The following is a 23,345-nucleotide window of genomic DNA, read 5'->3' as shown; positions in this document are numbered from 1 at the left end:
TCAGCATAGGATCTATTCCCCACAAGCTTCACCTCTCTCTTCCATCATTGCCTTGCTTCTGCAGGATGCTGAGTGTCCTGATCTCAGGATGCTAAGCACTGCAAGCCCACAAGTTCTTCCAGCAAGGCTAGTATTCCCACACCTACAACATAGGCTGTCCCAAAGTCCTTTGTGGGATCAGGGCCAAGAGGCTCCTGCTTTTGCAAGGTTCAGTTCATTAAAAAAATATAAAATCCAAGCTGGATCTGACCAAGGACTCCAGTTTTGGTCGAGAGGAGGCCACTACTTTTTTGCTGCAGTCTATCGAACTGCCTTTGCAAGTCTGGATGAGCAGGCAATATCATTGTTGGTTTGTGCTCAACAGAGGAGACAGGGCATAACTCAAAGAGCCTTATCTCTACTATTTCCCCTCTCCCTCTGGGCTGTATTAGAAGGGCTGTGGTTAGTAGGTTGAGGGAGGCTCTCCTTCCCCTCTGCTCTGCCCTGGTGAGGCCTCATCCAGACTACTGTGTCCAGTTCTGGGCTTCCTAGCTTAAGAAGGACAGGGAGCTGCTTGAGACAGTCCAGCACAGAGAAACAAAAATGACGAAGTAAGTTGAACATCTTCCTTATGAGGAGAGCCTGAGGAAGTTTGGGCTGTTTAGCTTGGAGAGGAGGAGCCTAAGGGGTAACCTCATTCATGTTTATAAAGATATAAGAGGTGAGTGCCAGCAGGATGGAGCCAGACTCTGCTTGGTGATGCCCAGTGACAGGACAAGAGGCAGAAGTTGAGTCACAGAAGGTTCCATGTGAAGCTGAGGAGGATTTTTTTCCCTGTCAGGGTGACAGAGCACTGGAACAGGCTGCCCAGGGAGGTTGTGGAGTCTCCCTCTCTGGAGATATTCAAGAACCATCTGGATGCATTCCAGTGTGATCTGCTCTAGGTGATCCTCCTCTGGCAGGGGAGCTGGACCAGATGATTGTTCGAGGTCCTTTCCAGCCCCTGACATTCTATGATTCTACGATTACTTGGACCGTGGATCTTTGGCCATTTTCCACACTGCCAGCAGCCAGCTTGTCTGTGAGCAGCACAGCCGTGGAGTCACAGGGAGGTGGCTAAAGACATGCTCAGTAGAGGAATCAGGCAACACCAGAAGCATTCCAACAACTGTCCATCTGAGCTTTTCAAGACTCCAATGGGAGCCATCTTTCCACCGGAGAGGAGTGCCAAGCTCTGATACAACCTAATTTCATTGCTCTGGCTCCTCTAGAGACTGACAGTGAGCAGCCCCTCTCCTTGAAGTGGGCAAAGTGCAGTGCACATCTGCCGACAGAGCTCTATTCCCCTAGCCCTGCTCTTTGTTAGGACTGTGTTTGCTAGGGATCATCTCTAGAATAAAGATGATGATATTGAGGGGGAAAAAGGGGAATAGAAGCACGAGTTTCACCAGGAATTTGCTCTGAAAGGACAGAATGGCACAAACAAGCACACCAGGGCCTCAAGCCATATTATCACCCTTTGCTGAAGCACAGGAAAAGTAGTGGTGGGGAGCAGGATGCTGCACACAAGAATGGGATATTTGGCAGATAGAGGGAAACCATGAGAAGCACCTTCACCTCCTGAACATGCAGAACCAAGGCTGTCAGCAGCACCTGCAGAAGGTGCCATCAAGGAGAGCCACAGACAAGTGCTTCAGGTGTCCTGGCCTTTTGTAGGCTTTAAAGGGTGAGATTAACTGTAGCTGTATCAGGTACAGGCTTGTATTTGGAGATACTCAGCTCTGTTCCTGCTACAGTTTGTGAGGAACAAGATGTCTCCGGAGGACAATCTTTTCCCCTCAAAGGCATGTCTCTAAGGGAAGAGAGATGAGTGCTTTCTGAAGATCTCTATCTCTGGAATTCAGGTCTCCTGAACCCCAGCCAAACTCTTGCCCCAGTAGGGGCTTCGACTGGTAAGGATGGGTTCCTAAACTGAGGTGGGGCCACAGGGTGGGGAAGAGGAAAACTGCTGATTCTGCAGCACAAAAAGTAATAGCTGGTGCGGATGCAGATCCCTTTTGTGCTCCCACAGAGGCTTCCTAACAATGGCACAGCAGGATTGCAGTTTCCTGTCCCCTCTTGGGTTCATTGTTCTGAGGTTTGACATGAAGAAGAAGGGGTTCCAGGAAGGCCTGATGGTGCAAAGAGAAGACTCAATGGTGAAATGCAGCTCAAATATCTCTGTTGCACTTTCAGCTCTGTCTTTGGATGGGCCATGGGCCAGGGGCTTTGGCTTTCATTCTGCATCACTCACTGAGGGACCATCAAAAGCTTGTTAAATCACTTTTCTTCTATTACTCCCCTGACTCAGATCAGAGTCAAGACCTTTAAGCGTTAGCATGACACCACCAGCATTAACCCAATGTAAAGTGTTTTGCAGGCTCTTACTGTGATTTGCACGTCCTGCCACCTGCCTAGGCCACCTGCAAACATGATGACAAATTGAGCCCCAGAGTGGCATTGACCTGCAGCAATGCTGAGAACTACAAGGGCTGCCTAAAGGCATGGGTTGCTCACATGTATTATCTGTTATGGGGCCAGAGGAGGGGCCAGGAGTGGAATAGGAAAGGACAGGGGAAATGGGGACTGCTGCATCAGAGACAAGGGAAAGGACATGGGGAAGGTTCCATGTGACAAGGGACCAGGGAAACAGGGGAAATGGAGACTGCTGCATCAAAGACAAGGGAAAGGACAAGGGAAAGGTTCCACGTGAAGCTGAGGAAGAATTTTTTCCCTGTGAGGGTGACAGAGCACTGGAACAGGCTGCCCAGGGGAGGCTGTGGAGTCTCCCTCTCTGGAGATATTCAAGAACCATCTGGATGTGTTCCAGTGTGATCTGCTCTAGGTGATCCTGCTCTGGCAGGGGAGCTGGACCAGATGATTTTTCAAGGTCCCTTCCAGTCCCTGATATTCTATGATTCTATGACAAGGAGAGCTTTGATGTCACAGCAATGCAGCCTCAGGGTCTCTTGGCATGGAGACATGGTGAAACAAAGGTGGACATAAAGACGCATCTAGCAGGTAGGGAAGGAGTAGGAACAACTCCAACACAGCCTGAGGGTCCTCTTCACAAGTGAACTTCCAGCATGAGGGAAAATTTCCTGCAACTTATGGTTAGGTTTAGCTCCCCTTCATCCCCAGAAGAGACTGTGTATGGATGGCCCTTTTGAACCTCCTACTCTCAAGTCCTTCAGGAAAACCCCACAAATACAAATCCTGCACCCACATAAGTGGCAGCAGCAGAATCAGGCCCATTGCTCCTTTCCACACAACTGCAGAATAGTGTAAAAACACAGAATGTTGTAAAACCCAATAACCTTTGAAGCACGCCCTCTGAGTAATTACCCCATTCCCATCTAATGACTTAAAGATGTTATATTCCTCTCTGATTTGGCAACAACAAAGATTTCGACCTTATTAAAACCAGCCCATCAGGAAACTACATGTCATCCTTTAAAAAGAAGGGGGGTATAAAAAAAAAAGGGAAAAAAAAAAGAAAAGAAAGGGGAAAAAAAAAGAAAAGAAATAAAATTATTTAAAATTCCTGTGAACAATAATTCAAGATAGTGTAGCTGAAGACCCACGAGTCATTGTAGAGTGTCTGGGTGGTCCTGAGGCAGGAGATGACAACATTAGCTCTTTCCTTTACTCTTCTAAGAAATGCTTTGATGATTCTCTAATATCCTAAGAATATCCCCCTGTGATTCTGCACTGGGACAAGGCAATCACAAAGCTGGGGTAATGGATCCCAGTTTTACCCAGGGCCTGGCCCTTGCTAGGAGAGGATATCTCAGAGTCCTTTGTTTCATCAGTTCTGCGCTGACATCTGAGCCAGGTTGTGTTCATGATAGTCTAAATATAGTGATGTGAGCTCAAAAACATCCACAAACTCACCCCAACCACTGCACACATCTGGCTGTGTACCTGATTTTTATGTGCAATTAAAGCACTCATCACCACAGCTTAAATAACCAAGCACTTATTTAATCACTGGATACTTGGGCAGATAATGATTGCAGGTTTCACAGCCAAAGTAAGCAAGAACATCAAGGTGCATATGCAGATGGGGTCAGTATTGTAAATATGGGCTTAGTATTGACAAAGTCTTGGCAGTGATGCCAAGAGGGGAAGATTTTTTGGCAATCTGCTGATACACAAGATGTAAAGGGTTAATTTGACAGCACACCAAAGCCCGAGAATGAGAGGAATATCTTTTGTCAGTATTTTGTGAACTGCCTGATCCCACCAAAAAAATCTGCATTGTTTTTTAAGGTGGTCAAAATCATAATCTATATTTTATGCCTTGGGGTCAACCCTACAATTTATTAGAACCAGAGTGACTCACTCTGCCCTCTCCTATGTGCATTCAAGTGTTTGTTTGGCACTATGTGGACCCTATGGCTCCAACAGTTTTTGCAGATGCACAGAATTAACCAAGCATGTTTAGGGAGGTCATTCTTCCCCTGTACTCAGCACTGATCAGGCCACACCTTGAGTACTGTGTCCAGTTCTGGGCCACTCAATTCAAGAGAGATGTTGAGGTGCTGGAACGTGTCCACAGAAGGGCGACAAAGCTGGTGAAGGGCCTGGAACACAAACCCTATGAGGAGAGGCTGAGGGAGCTGGGGTTGTTTAGCCTGGAGAAGAGGAGGCTCAGGGGTGACCTCATTGCTGTCTACAACTACCTGAAGGGACATTGTAGCCAGGTGGGGGTTGGTCTCTACTCCCAGACAAACAGCAACAGAACAAGGGGACACAGTCTCAAGTTGTGCCAGGAGAGGTATAGGCTGGATGTTAGGAGGAAGTTCTTGACAGAGAGAGTGATTGGCATTGGAATGGGCTGCTCAGAGAGGTGGTGGAGTCACTGTCCCTGGAGGTGTTCAAGAAGAGACTGTATGAGGCACTTAGTGCCATGGTCTAGTTGACTGGCTAGGGCTGGGTGCTAGGTTGGACTGGATGATCTTGGAGGTCTCTTCCAACCTGGTTGATTCTATGATTCTATGATAAGATGTGCTCGGGGAACATGTACATTCATAGAGATGTGTATATTTCACTCTGCCACTTTCCTGTTAAACACTGTAAAAGATATCTACTTTGTCCTCCAGATTTTGAAATGATTTAGCATAGGCAGTAGCGGGGAAATACCCAAAACATCCTCTCCAACTGAGTGTTTTCTCCAAGCCTGTTCTCAAAGACACTCAATGATTTTAGCTAAGAAGATGCCTGTGCAATGGGTTAAGGAACAGAAACGAACAACCAAAATACAAACTGGCTGAAATGGATGTCCAATATACTGCATTTTTCCATTTGATTTTAATTTTCTTTTCCTTTCTCCTTGTTCTTTTTCCATCTCCATGTAATAGTTTTTCACTTAGTCTGTATCACATTTTTCTCTATAATTCACTGGGCTCACTTTCCTGCTCACTGCTTGTATTTTTCCAGAGTCTCTCTTAGTAAGAATAATTAACGTTGGGTCAGATCTTTGAACCTGCTATGTGAAGCAATATTGAATCCAAGCTTGTTCCACTGAACAAAAGCATTGGCATCTTTTTCTTTTCAATAGACTCACTCTCAAAAATAAAAAAGGCTCCCAGGGTACAGCTACGAGGCAGAAATGCCAAGGACATGAAACCGCTGCATTGAACTGTTGGAGCCAGTCCAGCAGAGGGCCACGAAGATGATCAAAGGGCTGGAGCAGCTCTGCTATGAGGACAGGCTATGAGAGTTGGGGTTCTTCAGCCTGCAGAAGAGAAGGCTTTGAGAAGATCTTGTAGTAACCTTCCAGTATCTGAAGGGGGCTATTTACAAGGTCTTGTAATGACAGGGCAAGGAGTAATGGGTTTAAATTGGCAGAGGGGAGATTGAAACTTGATGTTAGGAAGAAGTTCTTTCCAGTGAGGGTGGTAAAACACTGGCGCAGGTTGTCCAGGGAGGTTTTGGCTGCTCCCTCCCTGGAGGTGTTCAAGGCCAGGTTGGATGAGGCCTTAAGTGACCTGTTCTAGTGGGAGGTGTCCCTGCCTATGTCAGGGGGTTGGAACTAGATGACCTTTGAGGTCACTTCCAACCTAAAACATTCTATAATTCTAAATTACCCACAAGGTCTGGGTTCTTCCTGCTGTTTGCAAAGTTACTACAGTGATACTAACCACAGCATAAACTCGGTTTTCCCCCAGGTACTTCCAAACCATCTGAAAGCTTGGAGATGCCACTGGTGGCTCACAAAAAGCTGCTTTGCTGGCCTGTGGGGCTGGAAAGGCTTCAAAAGCCTTCCCTGCAGAGTGTCCCAACCTGGACCCTGAAGTGCCTCTGCAGAACAGAGCTTTTGTGAGAGTGGTCCACACCAGTCCTCTCTGCGGCACTGCTACATGAGGCATCCCTGATGTGCAGCAGTTTGGCTCCCTTGCCTTCCAGCATTGTGGGCTCAGGTATAATGCTGACTTTGTTCAGTTAAGTTATTCAGGACTTGTAAAGGGGAGATCCGAGTGAATTCAGAATTTGGCTTGGCATTTTCATAATTGCAGGAACCCAGATTTTATAGCATTAAACCCACCTGAATTTAAATAAATCCTACTTCTCCTTCATCCCAGTGAGTAACTGGACTTACACCACAGCTGCCCTTTGAGGTCCTGCTGGGTTCTCAGTCTTCACCACAGCCTGCACTGTCGGGACTGCTGGAGAATCATATTTCCTCTCATTTCACTCTACAATGAATCTGTCTTCTTAGAGAAACTATCTGCCACAGTGGAACTCTGGTTAAACCCTCTTATAAACCAACCACCCACCACAACAGTAAAGTCATCTTCCTCTCTCTCATACTTTTCTTCACTTCATTTTAAAGGGCATGAAACTCACGAGTCAGAAGAGGAATAGCAGAACTAGAGATAAATTCTGTGTCCCTTGCCCTTGTCCTTTGGGCTAGCATTGACAGTGTTATGTCTTTGCATTTACTATACATTTTACAGGCATTTACTTTTCTTTAGGGTAACTCAAGTACCCTCAATGGAAAATGCAGGTTTTCAACATTTTATGGATTTTACTTTACTCTGCTATGTCTGGAGCTTTACCTTGAGGTACAGCACATTTGCAGTCTTTGAGGGGCATACACACTGCTAGATATGAAAAGCACTGAAATAAATGCTAAGCCAAACTCTGTGCTGAAATGTTTGAGGTTTGTTCTGGCTTGTAAGTGATGAGTGAGTGATCTCTTCAACTCATCTGTGTATTGCTGAGGCAGAGAGACAGACAGCCATTAACACAGCCAGCAATGTCTTGTCAGGGGTCTCGTCTTCAACCCAAACCAGCTTTTGAGATTACTCTGTTAATCTGACAGGACACTGCTGCTTCCATAGCCCGAGCAATGGGGAAACATCTTGCTCCTGAACCCAAAAGCTGCAAACTTCATGTGCAGAGGGGTCCGGCCTCCCTGCAGGGTCAGTGTTGGCTGTATCAGTCTAGGATGCAACTCAGTTCACTCTAAAGAACATGGAAAATGCCACATTTTGTCAGCTGAGTAGTGTGGTTAAGTTGGGAATCTGAACATGGATCTGGCCACTTGACATGGGCAGCACACTACTTGCTAAAGTAAATACCTCTGTAGCAAGTACTACAATTTCAGGAGAAGAAGTACTTTACTACCCACTGCTGTGTTTAAGGAATCCAGCTCACCCTATGCACAAGGCCACTCATCACTTCTTACTTGTCTGCAACTGCAGTCAGCCTTGTAAGTGTAACACAAGCCAACCATGGCCTTCAACTGCCTCAAGAGCAGGGTAAAGCCCTACTGTCTACTGAATTTTCTCTGCCTGTTGAACTATACAGCTTATTGCTCAGCTAAGTTTTGTAGGGCTGTGTTAAGGCACAATTCAGATTTAGAGGAATTCCCTTTACCTGAGGGTGCATTTTGCCTTCTTATCTGTTTGGTAGGAGCAAGAAATACCATTTGATTTTAGTGCATGCAGTAGACCATACACCACGAGGAGTCATAGTTAAAGGCTCCAAGGAGCCAATCCTCAGAACATCTGGCTAGTGAAAGCCCTGGATGCAGAAAATATAAATGTCAAGGCTCATATTTATGAAATGAAAGGGCCACGACAACATCTGCTAACAAGCTTTCTTCCAGAGCCCCCTTGCTGTACATGGTTACTCGCAGGCAACAATAAACATGTGCGCGGATCGCACGTGCGGTCTGCCCTTCCTTTCAGCCGCCGAAGGAGCACACACTCCAACACACAAATGCTCTGTTCTCACAACACAGAAATACAAGTGTTTGCAAACCTCACAGCAAAGCTCTTGCATACCAGACCACAGTGGAATATACTGCTGGAACAGACTAAAAATAGCTGGAGAAAAAGCCTTGCATTAACACAGAAGACAGTTAAACTCCCTTACTGTTAACTCTTTCCATGGAATATGCACCTCCTTCCCTTCCCCTTTTTGGCCTCTCTCCACAGGAGAAACTTTGTACCAGAGGTCCAGTCCTGAAACCTTAGTTTTATAACTGAGCAGTTATGGATGGGAATCTCAAGACTTTTAAATAAAGCCCAATCTATTAAACCATGGTTGCTTAGTAATAACATGTAAACAACACGTAGGTAAAATAAACTTGCTTCTACATTTATACCCACAGGCACCTTTCCTGCAGCTTAATGCCAACTGTAAGCACTGAATGCCTGAACAACAAAAGAAGGATCGGATGCATAAGCACAAAGGTTTTGCTAAGGACTCACTAGTGTATGTGCTTAGAGCATCTTTCACCTCCAATGCTCCTAGCATTGACCACTATTGCAGAAACTGCCTGTAAGGCTGCCTGGACTGCTTTACAATGTCAATGAATTTAGCAAAGAATAGATCCAATGCTGATTGTCTTGTCCACTCTGCACTGTTCTTGACCATGCATACATCTGCGGGAAAATGGTAGGACAGGCAAAGAAGATGAAACAACGTGGAGGAGATCTACCTCCTGGTTAAAAAGTGAAGCAGAAGGATCCTAGGTGTGCCTTCTAACTACTGCCATCTGCAGTAACATCAGATGACAAAGACTGCTAGATAAAAGTGAGACATCTCCAGAAGTTCTGCTGAAGTTTGCAGGCTCCAAAGCCCCACACTTTCATTGGCATTGACCTATTGTAAATTGAAGTTTGCAGGATTGCAGCCTTGTGCGAGGTGAGCTCAGAGAGGCAGAGCTGAGTACAGAGGTCTGGGGACTGAGATGCTGAAGAGGCTCCCTTGTTACCTCTTGCTACAGAGAGCATGCAGAATGCATGCAGCTCTAGTTAAAAAGGGCAGGCAGAAAAAGAGAAGGCTTCGAGGAGACCTTGCTGTGGCCCTCCAGTATCTGAAGGGGGCTACAGGAAGGCTGGAGAGGGACAATTTACAAGGTCTTGTAATGACAGGGCGAGGAGTAATGGGTTTAAACTGGCAGAGGGGAGATTCCAACTAGATGTTAGGAAGAAGTTCTTTCCAGTGGAGATGGTGAAATACTGGCACAGGTTGTCCAGGGAGGTTGTGGCTGCTCCCTCCCTGGAGGTGTTCAAAGCCAGGTTGGATGAGGCCTTGAGCAACCTGTTCTAGTGGGGGGTGTCCCTGCCTATGGCAGGGGGTTAGAACTAGATGACCTTTGAGATCCCTTCCAACCCAAACCATTCTATGATTCTATGAAACCAGAGAACCATGGAACTGAGAAGTAAACAGGTTGTCCCCAGTTGAAAGGAGTCCTGGCACTGGGTGAGGAAATGCAACTGCTCTGGTTGAGAAACAGAGACACACGTGGAGATGTGCATCACAGAGGAGGGGATTATTGTAACTCACAGCTGCTCCTCCTAGAAATTGAATCATATGCAAACATTTCATTTGTGCTGCATCAGACAGAACTTAAGCATCTTAACAAAGCCAGCAATGGTACAGCTACACTCAGCTGAAGGCAGAAATACAGCAGACCATGGAAGATGTAAATGTGTAATGTAGACTATCTTTAGTCCACACACCCCAAATGAAAAGTAGAAAACAAGAAGGGAAGAGAAAGTTCTTAATACATTCCATAAAATATTTTGCATGTTATTTTCAATCTTAATCAGCACTGAGGAAGAAGGAGAAGAAAATGCTCTTGAATATCCAGCACTGAAAAATACCTCACCATTCAAACATCCTAGCTTTTGTGTGCTTCAATTCTGTTACTTTCTTGCCTTCAAAAATATGAATTTAATATTCATGATGGATTTAAACCTGGTGAAAATAAAATACCTAGTGCATAATCAATAAAGAATTTAGTCTCATGAAACAAAAATGGAAATCTACATACAGATTATGTCTGTATTTCCAAGCAAATCCCATGTTCTTTCTCTCTGATAATTTTATTTTCAGGCAGTTATAGCTCTCATGAAAGTAAGGTTTGCATCCTGCTTTATGTTAACTGCTCATGCTGACAGTGAGACACACTGAAGCAACAGTGGAAGCAAATGCAAGGCCTCTGAGTTTTGAATTCTGTTTGAATTTTATCCGTGTTTGTTTCATCACACCGTGTCAGCACGGTTTGGAGAACAACAGAACAAAATAAAACACTCAGATCTGTTTGTGTGTCTAGCAGGTGAAAACACGTACATCTTCCCAGCCCCATCTGGAGGAGAACAAATGAACTCTTTGACTTTACAAGGGGAAAGGAGTTATCAGTCATGGGCAGCTGACAGGGAGAGTCTATTAGCACGGAGATGGAGAGCTGTGCACTTCCTGCCTGTTACTGCGACACACGAGAGAGTTGTGTGCTGAGTCCAGGTCTCACGGCTTTAATTAATATGTTCTGTGCACTCTGACCAACCTGATAATCCATGAAGCCTCAATAAAAACCATCCAGGGAGGGAGGATATGTCATCACTGTATCATATGTTACAGTCAGGAGATTTGCCTCTTATTTATGGCGCACAGAGTTACACGGTGATGTTATTTTGCTTCCACTGGAGGGCTTGTGTACTTGGGGCTGTGCACAGGGCATGATCAAAGCACTGACAACAATGGTGATTGTTTAAAGAAGCCATCTGCTCATCTTAAAGGAGAAATCACATGGAAATAGTGAGACACTAAGTAGGAGAAAACACAGTATTCCCCACACATTGCGCTCTGCCAAAAAGGAGCTGAGGATGCCTTCAGACAAGCAAGATTCCATATTTGAGAGAGGTGCACAGCACAGGGAGAGAGAAGGACCAACAGACTCACTGCTTTGCTGCCCAACATTTCTTCTTCTGGTCATTCTGTATCCACCAGAGTTCACAAAAAGTTGAAAAACTAGGAGCATATTTTAGGCTAGTTCATGATACACAGGTTCAGCTTCCATTAAGGAACCAGGAGGGATCATTTGTCCAGGATGTGTTCTGAGACTGCTCAGCATGACAGAAGACTCTTGTACCCATGCAGCCAAGCCACGAGATTTTTCTGATGAGAAGATATTTATGCCATGCCCTGGAGAGCAGGGCAGCCACTGATAGGGATTGTGATCATGACGTTTTGCTAAGGAGGAAATCCTGCCAAAAGAACAGCAAAGGAAATGGCAGACAGAAGTGCTGGAAGAAAGCCAAGAGGCCACACAACACAGTTAAGCCCCAAAGACCAATAAGGTGTGACAAGGGAGGGAAAGTGAGACTCCACTATGCCTACATTCCCACAGTTCTAGACTTGCTGGAGTGGTCCTTTGGAGAGACAGGGTCACTACAAAAAGTTGGAAAGGTCCTGAAGCTGCATAGTCATCCTTGGTTGAACACCAGGCAAACAAACACAATGGTAGCAACTACTGACTCAGCTCATGGAGTCACAGAATTAACCAGGTTGGAAAAGGCCTTAGAGATCATTGAGTCCAATATATCACCTGCTACCTTCTAATTTAACTAAACCATGGCCAATGGGATGGAGTCTAGTTGGAGGCCTGTGACTAGTGGGGTCCCACAGGGGTCAGTACTGGGACCAGTTCTGTTCAATATATTCATCAATGACCTGGGTGAGGGCACAGAGTGCACGGTCAGCAAGTTTGCTGATGACATCGAACTGGGTGGAGTGGCTGCCACACAGCCAGACTTGGACAGGCTGGAGGGTTGGACACAAAGAAATGCAATGAAATTCAACAAGGGCAAGTGTAGAGTCTTGCACCTGGGTAAGAACAACCCCAGGTATCAGTATAGGTTGGGAACTGACCTGTTGGAAGGCAGTGAAGGGGAAAAGGATCTGGGTATGCTAGTGGATGGGAGGTTGACCATGAGCCAGCAATGTGCTCCTGGGGCCAGGAGGGCCAATGCCATTCTGGAGTGTATTAGAAGAGCTGTGGCTAATAGGTTGAGAGAGGTGTTCCTGTGATCTGGTCTAGGTGATCCTGCTCTGGCAGGGAGGTTGGACTGGATGAGCTTTTGAGGTTCCTTCCAGCCTCTGACACTCAATGATTCTATGTGCCTCATCCAGTCTCCTCTTAAAAACCTCCAGGGACGGTGACTCCACCATCTGCCCTGGAGACAGGCTGGAGGAGAGCTTGATCCCCCCTCCCCACGAGTATCAGTAGGCACACACTCTCTGAGCAGTATCCTTACCAGGAAGGCGGATAGAGTCATTTAAACAAACAAGGCCCCAGTGATGAAAATTTCAAGCTCACAGCTACCATATGGAGGGAAATCATCTGACCACAATTTACCTGTTAGACTTCAAAAGTGTCTAGGTCTCCTCTAAAGAAAAGCAGTCTTTTCTTTAATGAAGTTAAGTACTGTATTTCAGCACCGTGTGTTGTGAAAAGGAAGCAATTTGGATTCATTTACTGAAATTTACCTTTCAGATGCAGTTAAGTGAAATTAAAAGTTTGTCTGATTTGACAGAGTTCTGTTTTCCATCACTGTGTTGTCTTGAAAGAAAGGATAGCAGGTTAAGTGCTTAAATTCCATCCAAACTGATAAGGTTCACTCTATAGCGGCACACTTAGTACAGTTTATTACACATCGTCTCCCTTCATCCATCACTGGTATAATTTTTTTTTTTTGGCCTAAAAGAACTGTTGCTTCCAAAAGAAATGGATATTTGTGATGCTATTGCATTCATCTGGGGTTGAATAGCCAGCACTGGGCTATCAGAGAAATGCCATTTCCAATTACAGAGGGAATTCATTTTGTTTCCCGCTAATGGCAGGTTTTGCAGGGCTCAGCTTACATCTGGAACAAGAACTTTTATTATCTTCCTTTTTTTTTTTTTTTCTTCTGACAACAATTCTCTTCCTTTAATTTAATTCCCGTGCAAGTGAAGCATCTGTGTGTCCTCAGTGTCCTTCCAAACACCATCTTTACCCAGGTCTCCTCTTCACAGTGGGAATGAACCTCTGCATTTGCCCATTACCTCCTTTCAAATTCTTCTATTGTATTTCTTTTTGTAGCTCCCTGCTGTCATTGCTTCTTCCAAACCTCACACCTGAAACATCCTCTGTGCTAGTTTGACCCTAGCTAGAATGTTTTGGTGAGAAGAAGTAGATTACAGGCTGTGAAAGGAAAACAATGGTGATGTCTACGCTCATAGGCTTGCTGAGATGTATAGGAACAAGAAATGAAAACACAGATAACCACTCTCACTTGGGCTGCTGGCTGAGCTGCATCTTACTCCCTAACCTCATCCTCCATTTTGGACTAATCCACTTTGCTCCCTAACCCCCTGGCTGAACCTCCATTCTTCCTTGGGACTGGGTTAAGTTTGAGAGGGGTAGGGGGAAGGCGAAGGGGTGGTTGAGAGCCCCTCCTGGGGACTCAGGTTTCTGGGAGGGGAGTTGTGTTTCTGTATTACCTTTTACCTCATATATTTCTGTATATGACTGCATATACTGTAAATATCTGCTTGTATATTGTGCTAGCTGTAAATATAAGCTTCATTCAGATTTCCAGAACTGGCTGAGTCTAGTCTGGGTGATTTCTAAGCTGTGGGGGGGCAGGGAACACCCAAACCATCACATCCTCTCAGTGACTAACTCTGCTCTCTTCGCTTTACCAGAGCCTTTCCTACTGCCCTGCTTTAAGGACTCAGAAGCTATAATGCTTCCCACAGCCAGGAGAGGTTCTCTCTTCTCTTGGACTGGCTTTGTTTGCAGCCTTAAACTGTTTGCTCACTGGAACAAAAGGTGTGATCCTGATCTGGCCTTCACTGATGGCTCTGAAACATCACAAACACTTCTCTAGTATTCCACTTAGCTGAGCAGCTCATCAAGACACCTCAGTGAATGATCTGTAATTAATTATTTATATTACAAGAGGAAGCTGAGCTAACATAGCGTCAGTAGGAACAGTAACATTCTTTATGCCAAACTGCAACCTTCCAGTCAAGGGTTTGTCCTCCCCTCCTGGCTGCCCTGGCTAGCTTTTCACTACAGGAGCTAGCTAGGGTTTAAATTACGTCTCTGTTCAAATTCTTCCCACAGACACACTTCAAATCTGCAGACTTCTGCAAAATCAAGTAGTTAAAGACAAAAATCCCACTACTTGATATCCCCATTTGATGATTTAATGATTCTTAAACCATTTCAAACACAAACCATAGCTAGGCAGGACTTCTCCATTTTGTTTAGATCTTGGGGGAAGGAGACATTTCATTTTTTAATAGCCCTCAGTGTATCAAATTACGCAGGAGATGAGCAAACCTTAGGTTTGTCAAAGACAAGGGATGAGACAGAGTAGAAGCTTTCTGATCCTCCACAGCAGTACTAACCCTCCAACACACAAATCTAAACACTGTCCACTCAGGGGTGCCAACTCAAAAGCCTCAGCTGTTGAAGACAGAACAAAAAGGAAAGGACAATCTCCAAGGTAGAACTGAAAGTAAATACTAATAATGATGTGTGAAATTAAATGATGACTCATTTTTCGTGAGGCCATTTCAGACTGGAGCTGTAACCTCAGATCAGATCTGAACGACTGTATGAGCTGAAGCCTTAGTTGAACCATTAATTATGGATTTCCTGGCTTTTATAGGTTCAACTCAGACCTTTGATGTTCCTTTAAGATTATTCTCATGCATTCATCTCCTTTGTTTCTGTTGGTAGCCTAAAAAAACACCCCAAGATTTCCAGGGAAGTCTATGAGATAGCCTAGAAATGCATAGTCCATAAAAGCACTACAATTCATGGCTCATAAAGTCCTCTAATCCATGGTCAATAAAGCTTTGGAAAAGAGCTGTATGAACCACAGTCATTTCATAGCTCAATGAGGTTCATACAGGAATCAATAATCTGGTTTGAATTTGCCTCCTTTAAATTTGTCCTCCACCTGCATATTTCTCTTTCACTCTGCATGTTGAAAGGCAGCTCAAAGAGCTGGATCCTGGAGATCCTGCATGGAAGCAATGACTTTTGTGCAGCTTTAGCCCAAAAGCCTTAACAATGACCTAAATCCCTCTACTTTGTCTCAAAGGTGAACAAAACAAATTTTAGGTGACAACAGGTGACTTAAAAATCATAGAATGGTTTAGGTTGGAAGGGACCTCAAAGATCATCCAGTTCCAACTGCTCGCCATAAGCAGGGACACCTCCCACTAGAACAGGTTGCCCAAGGCCTCATCCAACCTGGCCTTGCACACTTCCAAGGAGGGAGCAGCCACAACCTCCCTGGACAACCTGTGCCAGTGTCTCACCATCCTCACTGGAAGGAAAGAACTTCCTAACATCCAGTGGAAATCTCCCCTCTGCCACTTTAAACCCTTTATTTCTTATCCTGTCATTACAAGACCTTGTCAATAGTCCCTTTCCAGCCCTCCTCTAGGCCCGCTTCAGATACTGGAGGGCCACAGCAAGGTCTCCTTGAAGCCTTCTCTTCTTCACGTTGAAGAGTCCCAACTCATGTAGCCTGTCCTCATAGCAGAGCTGCTCTGGCCCTCTGAGCATCTTCGTGGCCCATCTCAGACTGGAAGAAGAACCATTTGGAAATGCCAGGCCATAGCTCAAGGTTATACTACATGCAGAGACCTCAGAGCACAGAAAATACTGGGGGGGCTCTGATTTAAGTATATGCAAATACAACAGATCTATGGGGCAGGCCAGAGAGTGAACTTTTAGTAACCCAAATTATCCTTAAATAACAGTCACAGAATCACAGAAACATTGAGGTTGGAAAAGACCCTTAGGATCACCAAGTCCAACCTAGAACCCTACTCTACAAGATTCACCTTAAACCATAGCCCTAAGCACTACATCCAAACAACCCTTCAACACAGTCAGGGTGGGTGGCTCCAGCACCTCCCTGGGCAGCTCACTCCAGTGCCTGACCACTCTCTCCCTGAAAAACTTTCTCCTAATGTCCAATCTAAGCCTCCCTAGCCTCAGCTTGAGGCCATTCCCCCTTGTCTCACTGACTACTGCTGGTGAACATGGCTGAGACTGCACAGCAGTTTGCATGCTTGTCTCCTGTGTAGGCCACACTCCATTGCCCATATTATCATCCATCCTAGCTGTTTCCTCCCCAGAATGAGCATGCTGCAAAGTCTGGTGACAGGCACACTGTTCTGCTCTTTTCCTGGCAATCAGAAAGGAACCAGCTAGAAAGAACTCACTGTTTATTGCTTTGTGCAAAGTCCAGCTTGCAATTAATGCTGATGAAACCCAACTGCCAAGAGCACAATATGCAGCAGCTGGTTTATGAAAGTTGAGACCCCATCCAATTTATGGGGAAACTAGAGCTTGTTGTGAGTCTCTGATTTGTAATTTTTGTTTTGTTTTGCTTCCAGGAAAACACCAGAAGTTACTCCAGAACTGTAGAAACTCTAAAAACCATCTGAAAGCACTAAGACTTCCCTTCTTCCAGCTTTCCCTCATTTCTAGGGCTCTGATCTCCCACTAGTATCTCCCTGGGATCTTTCAGCAAGGCAGGCAACACACAGTGTCTGGTTCATCACCATCGTGGTGAGAGTGGAAACTTATGCTTCCTTATCCCAGTCTCTATTCTTATGAAATGGAAGTGGAGGGATAAAAGGTTGAGATTCAGATGAAATCTCACAAGAGCAGAGAGAGAATAATTTAAGTCCAACTTGGGGAACTAGCCTTTTAATTATTTTCCCTAGGAACAATTCTTACTGAAACAAAGCCAGCAGAGGGTACAAAAGTCCATCAAAGCTATACAAGCACCACTGCTTTAAGTCCCCGGTTACACATTTCCACAGCCATACCAGGACCAACATCCAACATCCTGTCAGGACAGATAGGGCAGAGGCAAAAGGATTGTACCTAACTGTCAGACTGCAGACTCCCACCAGATGTTTAAGCACCTCACTTGTATGATGCCTATGGTGAACTGGACCAGACCCTCCTGGCAGAAGCTGGAACATCATGGGACAGTTGAAAGAAGGAAAGACAGATGACAGAAGGAAAGAAAGGCAGATGAAAGAAGGAAAAAAGGCAGATGAAAGAAAGGAAAGTCCCTTGTCCTTGAGGCAATCAATCATGTTGAACCAAATGCCTCTTAGTTTGTGCTTAAACTTTCACTGTGGAGAGGATCCAACTACTGAACACGCTTTGAGAACAAAATACAGTAAATCTTCTTAACAAGGCTGGCATCAACCTCAGAAACAGCCTTACTATGTTAAGATTAATATGCACCACCTGAATAACAACTCATTAAAAAGAATAAACCAGAATAATTTCTAAAATCTCCCAACACAAATGTGGGGAAGTTCTTTCCCTTAGGAAAGTCTCTGATTCGTTTTACTTGCAAGGAATTTAGATGCTATGAAAAAGGGAAAAAAGAGTAATGCTCAAATTCAATCAGTCCATGTGGAGGCAAGCAGCCAGTAACCAACAGATTATTTCATTCCTTTGACTTGTTGGGAGATCTACAAATATTGTGGCTGTTTATCTCCCATGCTGTTGCCTAGATGAAGGCATGAAGAGCTTTCCCAGTTGTAGAGGTGGGAGAGTAAATTGCCTAGGAATCCTAAAAGCACACACTGAGAAGGCAAGCCCTGGTCAACCATTAAAGCTCTTATTCAAACAGTAAATTAGATTTTTTAACCTCAGCCTGAGGTTGGAATGGCCATAGAAATGTGCCTGCCTTCATTCCCTTCACAGAGAAGCCTTAGTTAAATGCTTTACCTCAGCTTGCTGTTTCCAGTGCAGTCTAAGATATTAAATCATTTCATCCCCAGAACACAGTTAAGGATATTGGAAGTCAGATACATCAGACTCTTAAAAAAAAAAATAATCCCAATAATATTCTGCATGGCTGGAAAATGGATGAGTCATTGGGCTGAAAACTGACAGAAAAGATTGGAAAATAACTCTTGGAAGAGAGAGAGCAAAGACAGAGTATTTTCCGTTGTCATTGTCTCCCTGTTTGACAAGGTTTTGTTTCTGTATATTTTAAATATTTTAAGCATTAGCTTTTTTTCTCTCTTTACTTTTAGATCAAATGTGCCTAGGACTGTTCCTCCTAGTTCTTCATTAGGTTCCAAAACCATGACTTCACTTTCTGTCTCTTCCATTTAACTTTTCCTCAATCCTAATCAACAAAAGCCGGAATCTGAAAAGAGCAACGAGTCAGGAGACAGCAGAAAGAGGATGGGGACCACGAAAGCTATGACTCACCTGTCTTCTATCCGAACCCAGAGGTCATTGAACTGCCTTTGGCGATGCTGTTTGTGCTGCTTCTTGTGCCATTTCTTCTGCCTGCCAAACTCTTCCAGCTGGCTGATGCTGTCTGGCAAGAGGAGGTGAGGAGACAGGCTGTCTTCTTCATCCACCTGCAGAGGCTTCAGGGAAGGTGATGTCAGTGGGACTTGCTCAGAAAGCTGCAGAGCTGGCAGGGCTGTTGCTGAGGACCCTTCTAAGGCTGGGCTTGTCTTTGTAGTTCTTGAACTGCAAAAGACAACATTTACAGAGTTGAAAAAGCAAGGGATTGTGCCAAATAAAAGCAAAAGCAGAGGAGGTCTCTTCCAACCTTGGTGATACTGTGATACTGTGACTACTGGTCAGTGTTCAAGACTGCTAAGAAAATGTACAAGGAGCTGGGGTAGCAATGAAAGATAGCAGTGCTATTTCCTAGCAAGCTTTCAAATAAACTCTAAACTGAAGAAAAAAGAAAAGGCAGGTGATCTGCAGAGGGACCTGGACAGCCAGGATGGGTGGGCAGAGGCCAATGGGATGGGATTGAACAAGGCCAAGTGCAGGGTTCTGCACTTTGGCCGCAACAAACCCAAGCAGCACTACAGGCTGGGGACAGAGTGGCTGAGAGAAGCCAGACAGAAAGGGACCTGGGGGGTACTGGTAGATAGTAGCTGAAGATGAGCCAGCAGTGTGCCCAGGTGGCCAAGAGAGCCAATGGCATCCTGGCCTGTATCAGGAACAGTGTGGCCAGTAGGACACGGAAGGTGGATAAGGGAGGTTATTCTTCCCCTGTACTCAACACTGGTCAGGGCACACCTTGAGTACTGTGTCCAGTTCTGGGTTCCTCAATTCAAGAGAGATGTTGAGGTGCTGGAACATGTCCAGAGGAGGGCAATGAAGCTGGTGAGGGGCCTGAAGCACAGCCCTGTGAGGAGAGACTGAGGGAGCTGGGGTTGTTTAGCCTGGAGAAGAGGAGGCTCAGGGGTGATCTTATTACTGTCTATAACTACCTGAAGGGAGGCTGTAGCCAGGTGGGGGTTGGTCTCTTCTCCCAGACAACCAGCAACAGAACAAGGGAACACAGTCTCAAGCTGTGGTGGGGGAAGCATAGGCTGGATGTTAGGAGGAAGTTCTTCCCAGAGAGAGTGATTTGCCATTGGAATGGGCTGCCCAGGGAGGTGGTGGAGTCACTGCCCCTGGAGGTGTTCAAGACAAGACTGGACGAGGCACTTAGTGCCATGGTCTAGTTGACTGGCTAGGGCTGGGTGATAGGTTGGACTGAATGGTCTTGGAGGTCTTTTCCAACCTGGTTGATTCTATGATCTGCTATTGCTGTTCTCTGGCATTTTAATTATTTCTTACAGGCTTTAGAGGCAGTAGAAGGGTGAATGTCACCTCTCCACTAGCCTGAACATTAAATGACAAAACTGTGGAAAACAGATACCTCATGATAACCTTCCCTTCCCTTCCCTTCCCTTCCCTTCCCTTCCCTTCCCTTCCCTTCCCTTCCCTTCCCTTCCCTTCCCTTCCCTTCCCTTCCCTTCCCTTCCCTTCCCTTCCCTTCCCTTCCCTTCCCTTCCCTTCCCTTCCCTTCCCTTCCCTTCCCTTCCCTTCCCTTCCCTTCCCTTCCCTTCCCTTCCCTTCCCTTCCCTTCCCTTCCCTTCCCTTCCCTTCCCTTCCCTTCCCTTCCCTTCCCTTCCCTTCCCTTCCCTTCCCTTCCCTTCCCTTCCCTTCCCTTCCCTTTTAATTTTCAAACATTAGCTATCATCTGTGAGAAACAAGTAATTGTTTTGACAGCACTAACAATGATGTGTGTTTACTGGAGTTGGACTGGTGACAGAGAAGCCCAGACTGGTGACAGGAGCTAGGCTGCTGAGATGGGATATGTGAGGCTTGAACTCAAGCAGATTTTGTGTAATGCAGAAATAGACTCATAGAATGATAGAATCACAGAATGGTTTAGGTTGGAAGGGACCTCAAAGATCATCTAGTTCTAACCCTTCACCATATGATGCAGAAGTGAGGGTAAATGACCTGTCCAAAGCCACGTTGAAAGAATACTACCAGAGACTCTCACTCCTGTTTGAAATACTATCATCTCTTGCCTCTGGCTGGAACTAGGCAGAAAAAAAAACAAACCCTTTTATTGTTTTAATGCTCTAGAGTTTCACTAATTTTAGGAAAAAGTCAGTACAAGCTCTCTGCTTTGATATGGAGCCATGTGAGCTTGCATTTGTGAGCTAAGATATTTGACACAAACATCTAATAAAACAGTACTGACACAAAGTGATTTCCCCCACTCCTTAACTTCAGTAGAAGTTCTTGCTTGGTCTTAATTGCAAGACAAAAACTTTTTCTGTCTCTAGGATGGCCTAATGAGTTGTAGGTACATAAAATGGAAGAGAATTAATAGGTAATACGAGGCTGTGGTCTGCAAAACTATTTCTATTACATGGATGCTCTGACTTTTATGACAGAAACAATTAAAGCCACGTGAAAAGTTTTGCCTCCTGAGTGAAACCAGTAAGACATTTTAATGAAAAAGTAATAAAAACCCCTAAACTTCATTGGTGACAATGTACAAAATGTGCTGCAAGTGAAACCACATGTTCCATTTATGGAACATTGCCTTCTCTTCCAAAAAATAAAGTCACATCTACTACTAATGGCAGCTTTTTGTTCTATGTGATGCTTTTGAAGTCCATTACAATAGCAACCAAGATGGCCATCTCTATTTCCACTGCATCATGTTTCACCCAAAGGTCCTTCCAATAGCTACTGATAATTAATCACTGCTACTAGGAAACTCAATGGAAAAAAACTACAGTAACTTTGTCACTCATAGCCAACATAAATGAAATTCTTCAGAGACCATATGACAGGTATAGGAAAGAAGGACACTTGACTGAAGTTCTCCAAGGTTGCTTTTGTTAGTGAAAGACACAAGAAAATCTCCTGTTGTTCCTAGAATTCAGACTCTCACCAAGTCCTTTTCACAGTCACTCATACTCACTCCATGCTCTATTTTACATCAGAGAGAGATGTGCTGCTTCTGGATTCTCTCCCCATTAAATCGCTTTTTCACGATTCATGTTGAAGATGAGTTTTCATTGAGTACAGCAACTTTGAGAGATCTTGGTGCTCTTCTAAGCCTTCAACACTTCTTAGACTGTGATGCAGGCTGAAGGCTGAAGCAAAGCTATATCCAGACACATGTAAAAGGAAGGGCTCCCATGGATTTGCATTGGGTGGATTCCATCAGGCCACAGAGGAGATCTTTTACTTTTTTATCCAGCCATGATGGTGGAAGAGGAAAGAATCAACATGCAAACACAGACATTCAAAAGAGATGTTTAGATACTGGAATGTGTCCAGAGAAGGGCAATGAAACTGGTGAGGGGGCTGGAACACAAGCCCTGTGAGGAAAGGCTGAGGGAGCTGGAGTGTTCAGCCTGGAGAAGAGGAGGCTCAGGGGTGACCGCACTGCTCTCTACAACTACTTGAAGGGAGGTTGTAGCCAGGTGGGGTTGGTCTCTTCTCCCAGGCAACCAGCAACAGAACAAGGGGACACAGTCTCAAACTGTGCCAGGGGAGGTATAGGCTGGATGTTAGGAGGAAGTTCTTGACAGAGTGAGTGATTTGCCTTTGGAATGGGCTACCCAAGGAGGTGGTGGATTCACTGCCCCTGGAGGTGTTGAAGAAAACCTGACTGAGGCACTTAGTGCCATGGTCTAGTTGATAGGCTAGGGCTGGGTGCTAGGTTGGACTGGATGATCTTGGAGGTATCTTCCAACCTGATTGATTCTATGATTTAGCAGCTTGGAAGGTAACACAGCATGACATTGGATAGAATGGGTTAGGCAGGTAAGAAGGACCTGGACCAAGTATCTATAAACACCACATGGATAACTGCAGTATCAGAAGGCAGCAATTGGTGGCAAGAAAACCCTGGCCTCAGTCTCCTGCACTTATACCAAAGCAGGGTGGATATGAGTAGGTTGATACTGCCCCAAATTAGCTAATTCTCTTGGTTCTGCTCTGCAGACCTCTGCTTTTCACTGTGTGGTGAGAAGTCACCCAGGTCTTACTACAACTCAGCCATCAGTCTGCACACTGAGAAGAGCACTACCCTGGCCACTGGGCTATGGTGGACAGAAGCATGTTAAGAAGGCGAGAGCATGGAGCAGGCATGAAAACTCAAAGCAGATAAACAATCTGATCATCACAGCTGGAACTGTGATGATCAGATTGTTGCCAAGATTTCTGTTTCCATTGACTTTCTTCTTTTTGCCATCAAAAGGTAGGAGCAGCCCCCACATCTGTCAGTCTAAGGCTGGGGCTGCCATTTGGTTTCCTGAATGGTCTTAGAGACACCTGACCACATACTTTCCACCTTTACAACACCTCCTATTTTGTTACTCGTGTTTACCTTGCTCTGAGCTCCTAGTAAACTGCAGCCTGCAGAGAGGTGCTTTTACAGGTTGAGATTTTAGAAACCACTTAACATGACTGGCAGCTCACATCTTATTAAAATTAACGAGTTTGGGCATCAAAATCCCAGTGGTGGCTTTGAAAGCTTCTAGCTTAATTGTTTCCACTACCATCACATGAGCCACAGGTTGTAAACTCAGTATTTCAGAACATTCTTTGGGAAGAGAATAAATAAACACTGAAGAAACATTAAAATGTGGTAACCTAAAGAGGGTCATAAACTAACCACTTCTGCTTTAGAGTTGATGCAGAG

General features: G+C 45.0%; 1 protein-coding gene across 5 annotated transcripts in view; it reads right to left on the bottom strand.

Annotated features, from left to right (window-relative positions):
• The window catches only part of TRABD2B (TraB domain containing 2B), a 354,347-nt gene that overhangs the window by 10,174 nt on the left and 320,828 nt on the right, over positions 1-23,345 (bottom strand). For 4 of the 5 annotated variants that reach the window (XM_064147574.1, XM_064147576.1, XM_064147577.1 and 1 more), the window contains exon 6: positions 18,584-18,853. In XM_064147574.1, the coding sequence (XP_064003644.1) occupies positions 18,584-18,853 (270 nt within the window). Of the gene's footprint in view, positions 1-18,354; positions 18,519-18,583; positions 18,854-23,345 lie in introns of those variants that run through there. The other variant, XM_064147575.1, reaches the window with a different exon arrangement.

Source organism: Pogoniulus pusillus, chromosome 8 (assembly GCF_015220805.1).
Source record: "Pogoniulus pusillus isolate bPogPus1 chromosome 8, bPogPus1.pri, whole genome shotgun sequence".
Taxonomy (NCBI): domain Eukaryota; kingdom Metazoa; phylum Chordata; class Aves; order Piciformes; family Lybiidae; genus Pogoniulus; species Pogoniulus pusillus.
This window is presented reverse-complemented; position numbering and strand designations above follow the sequence as displayed.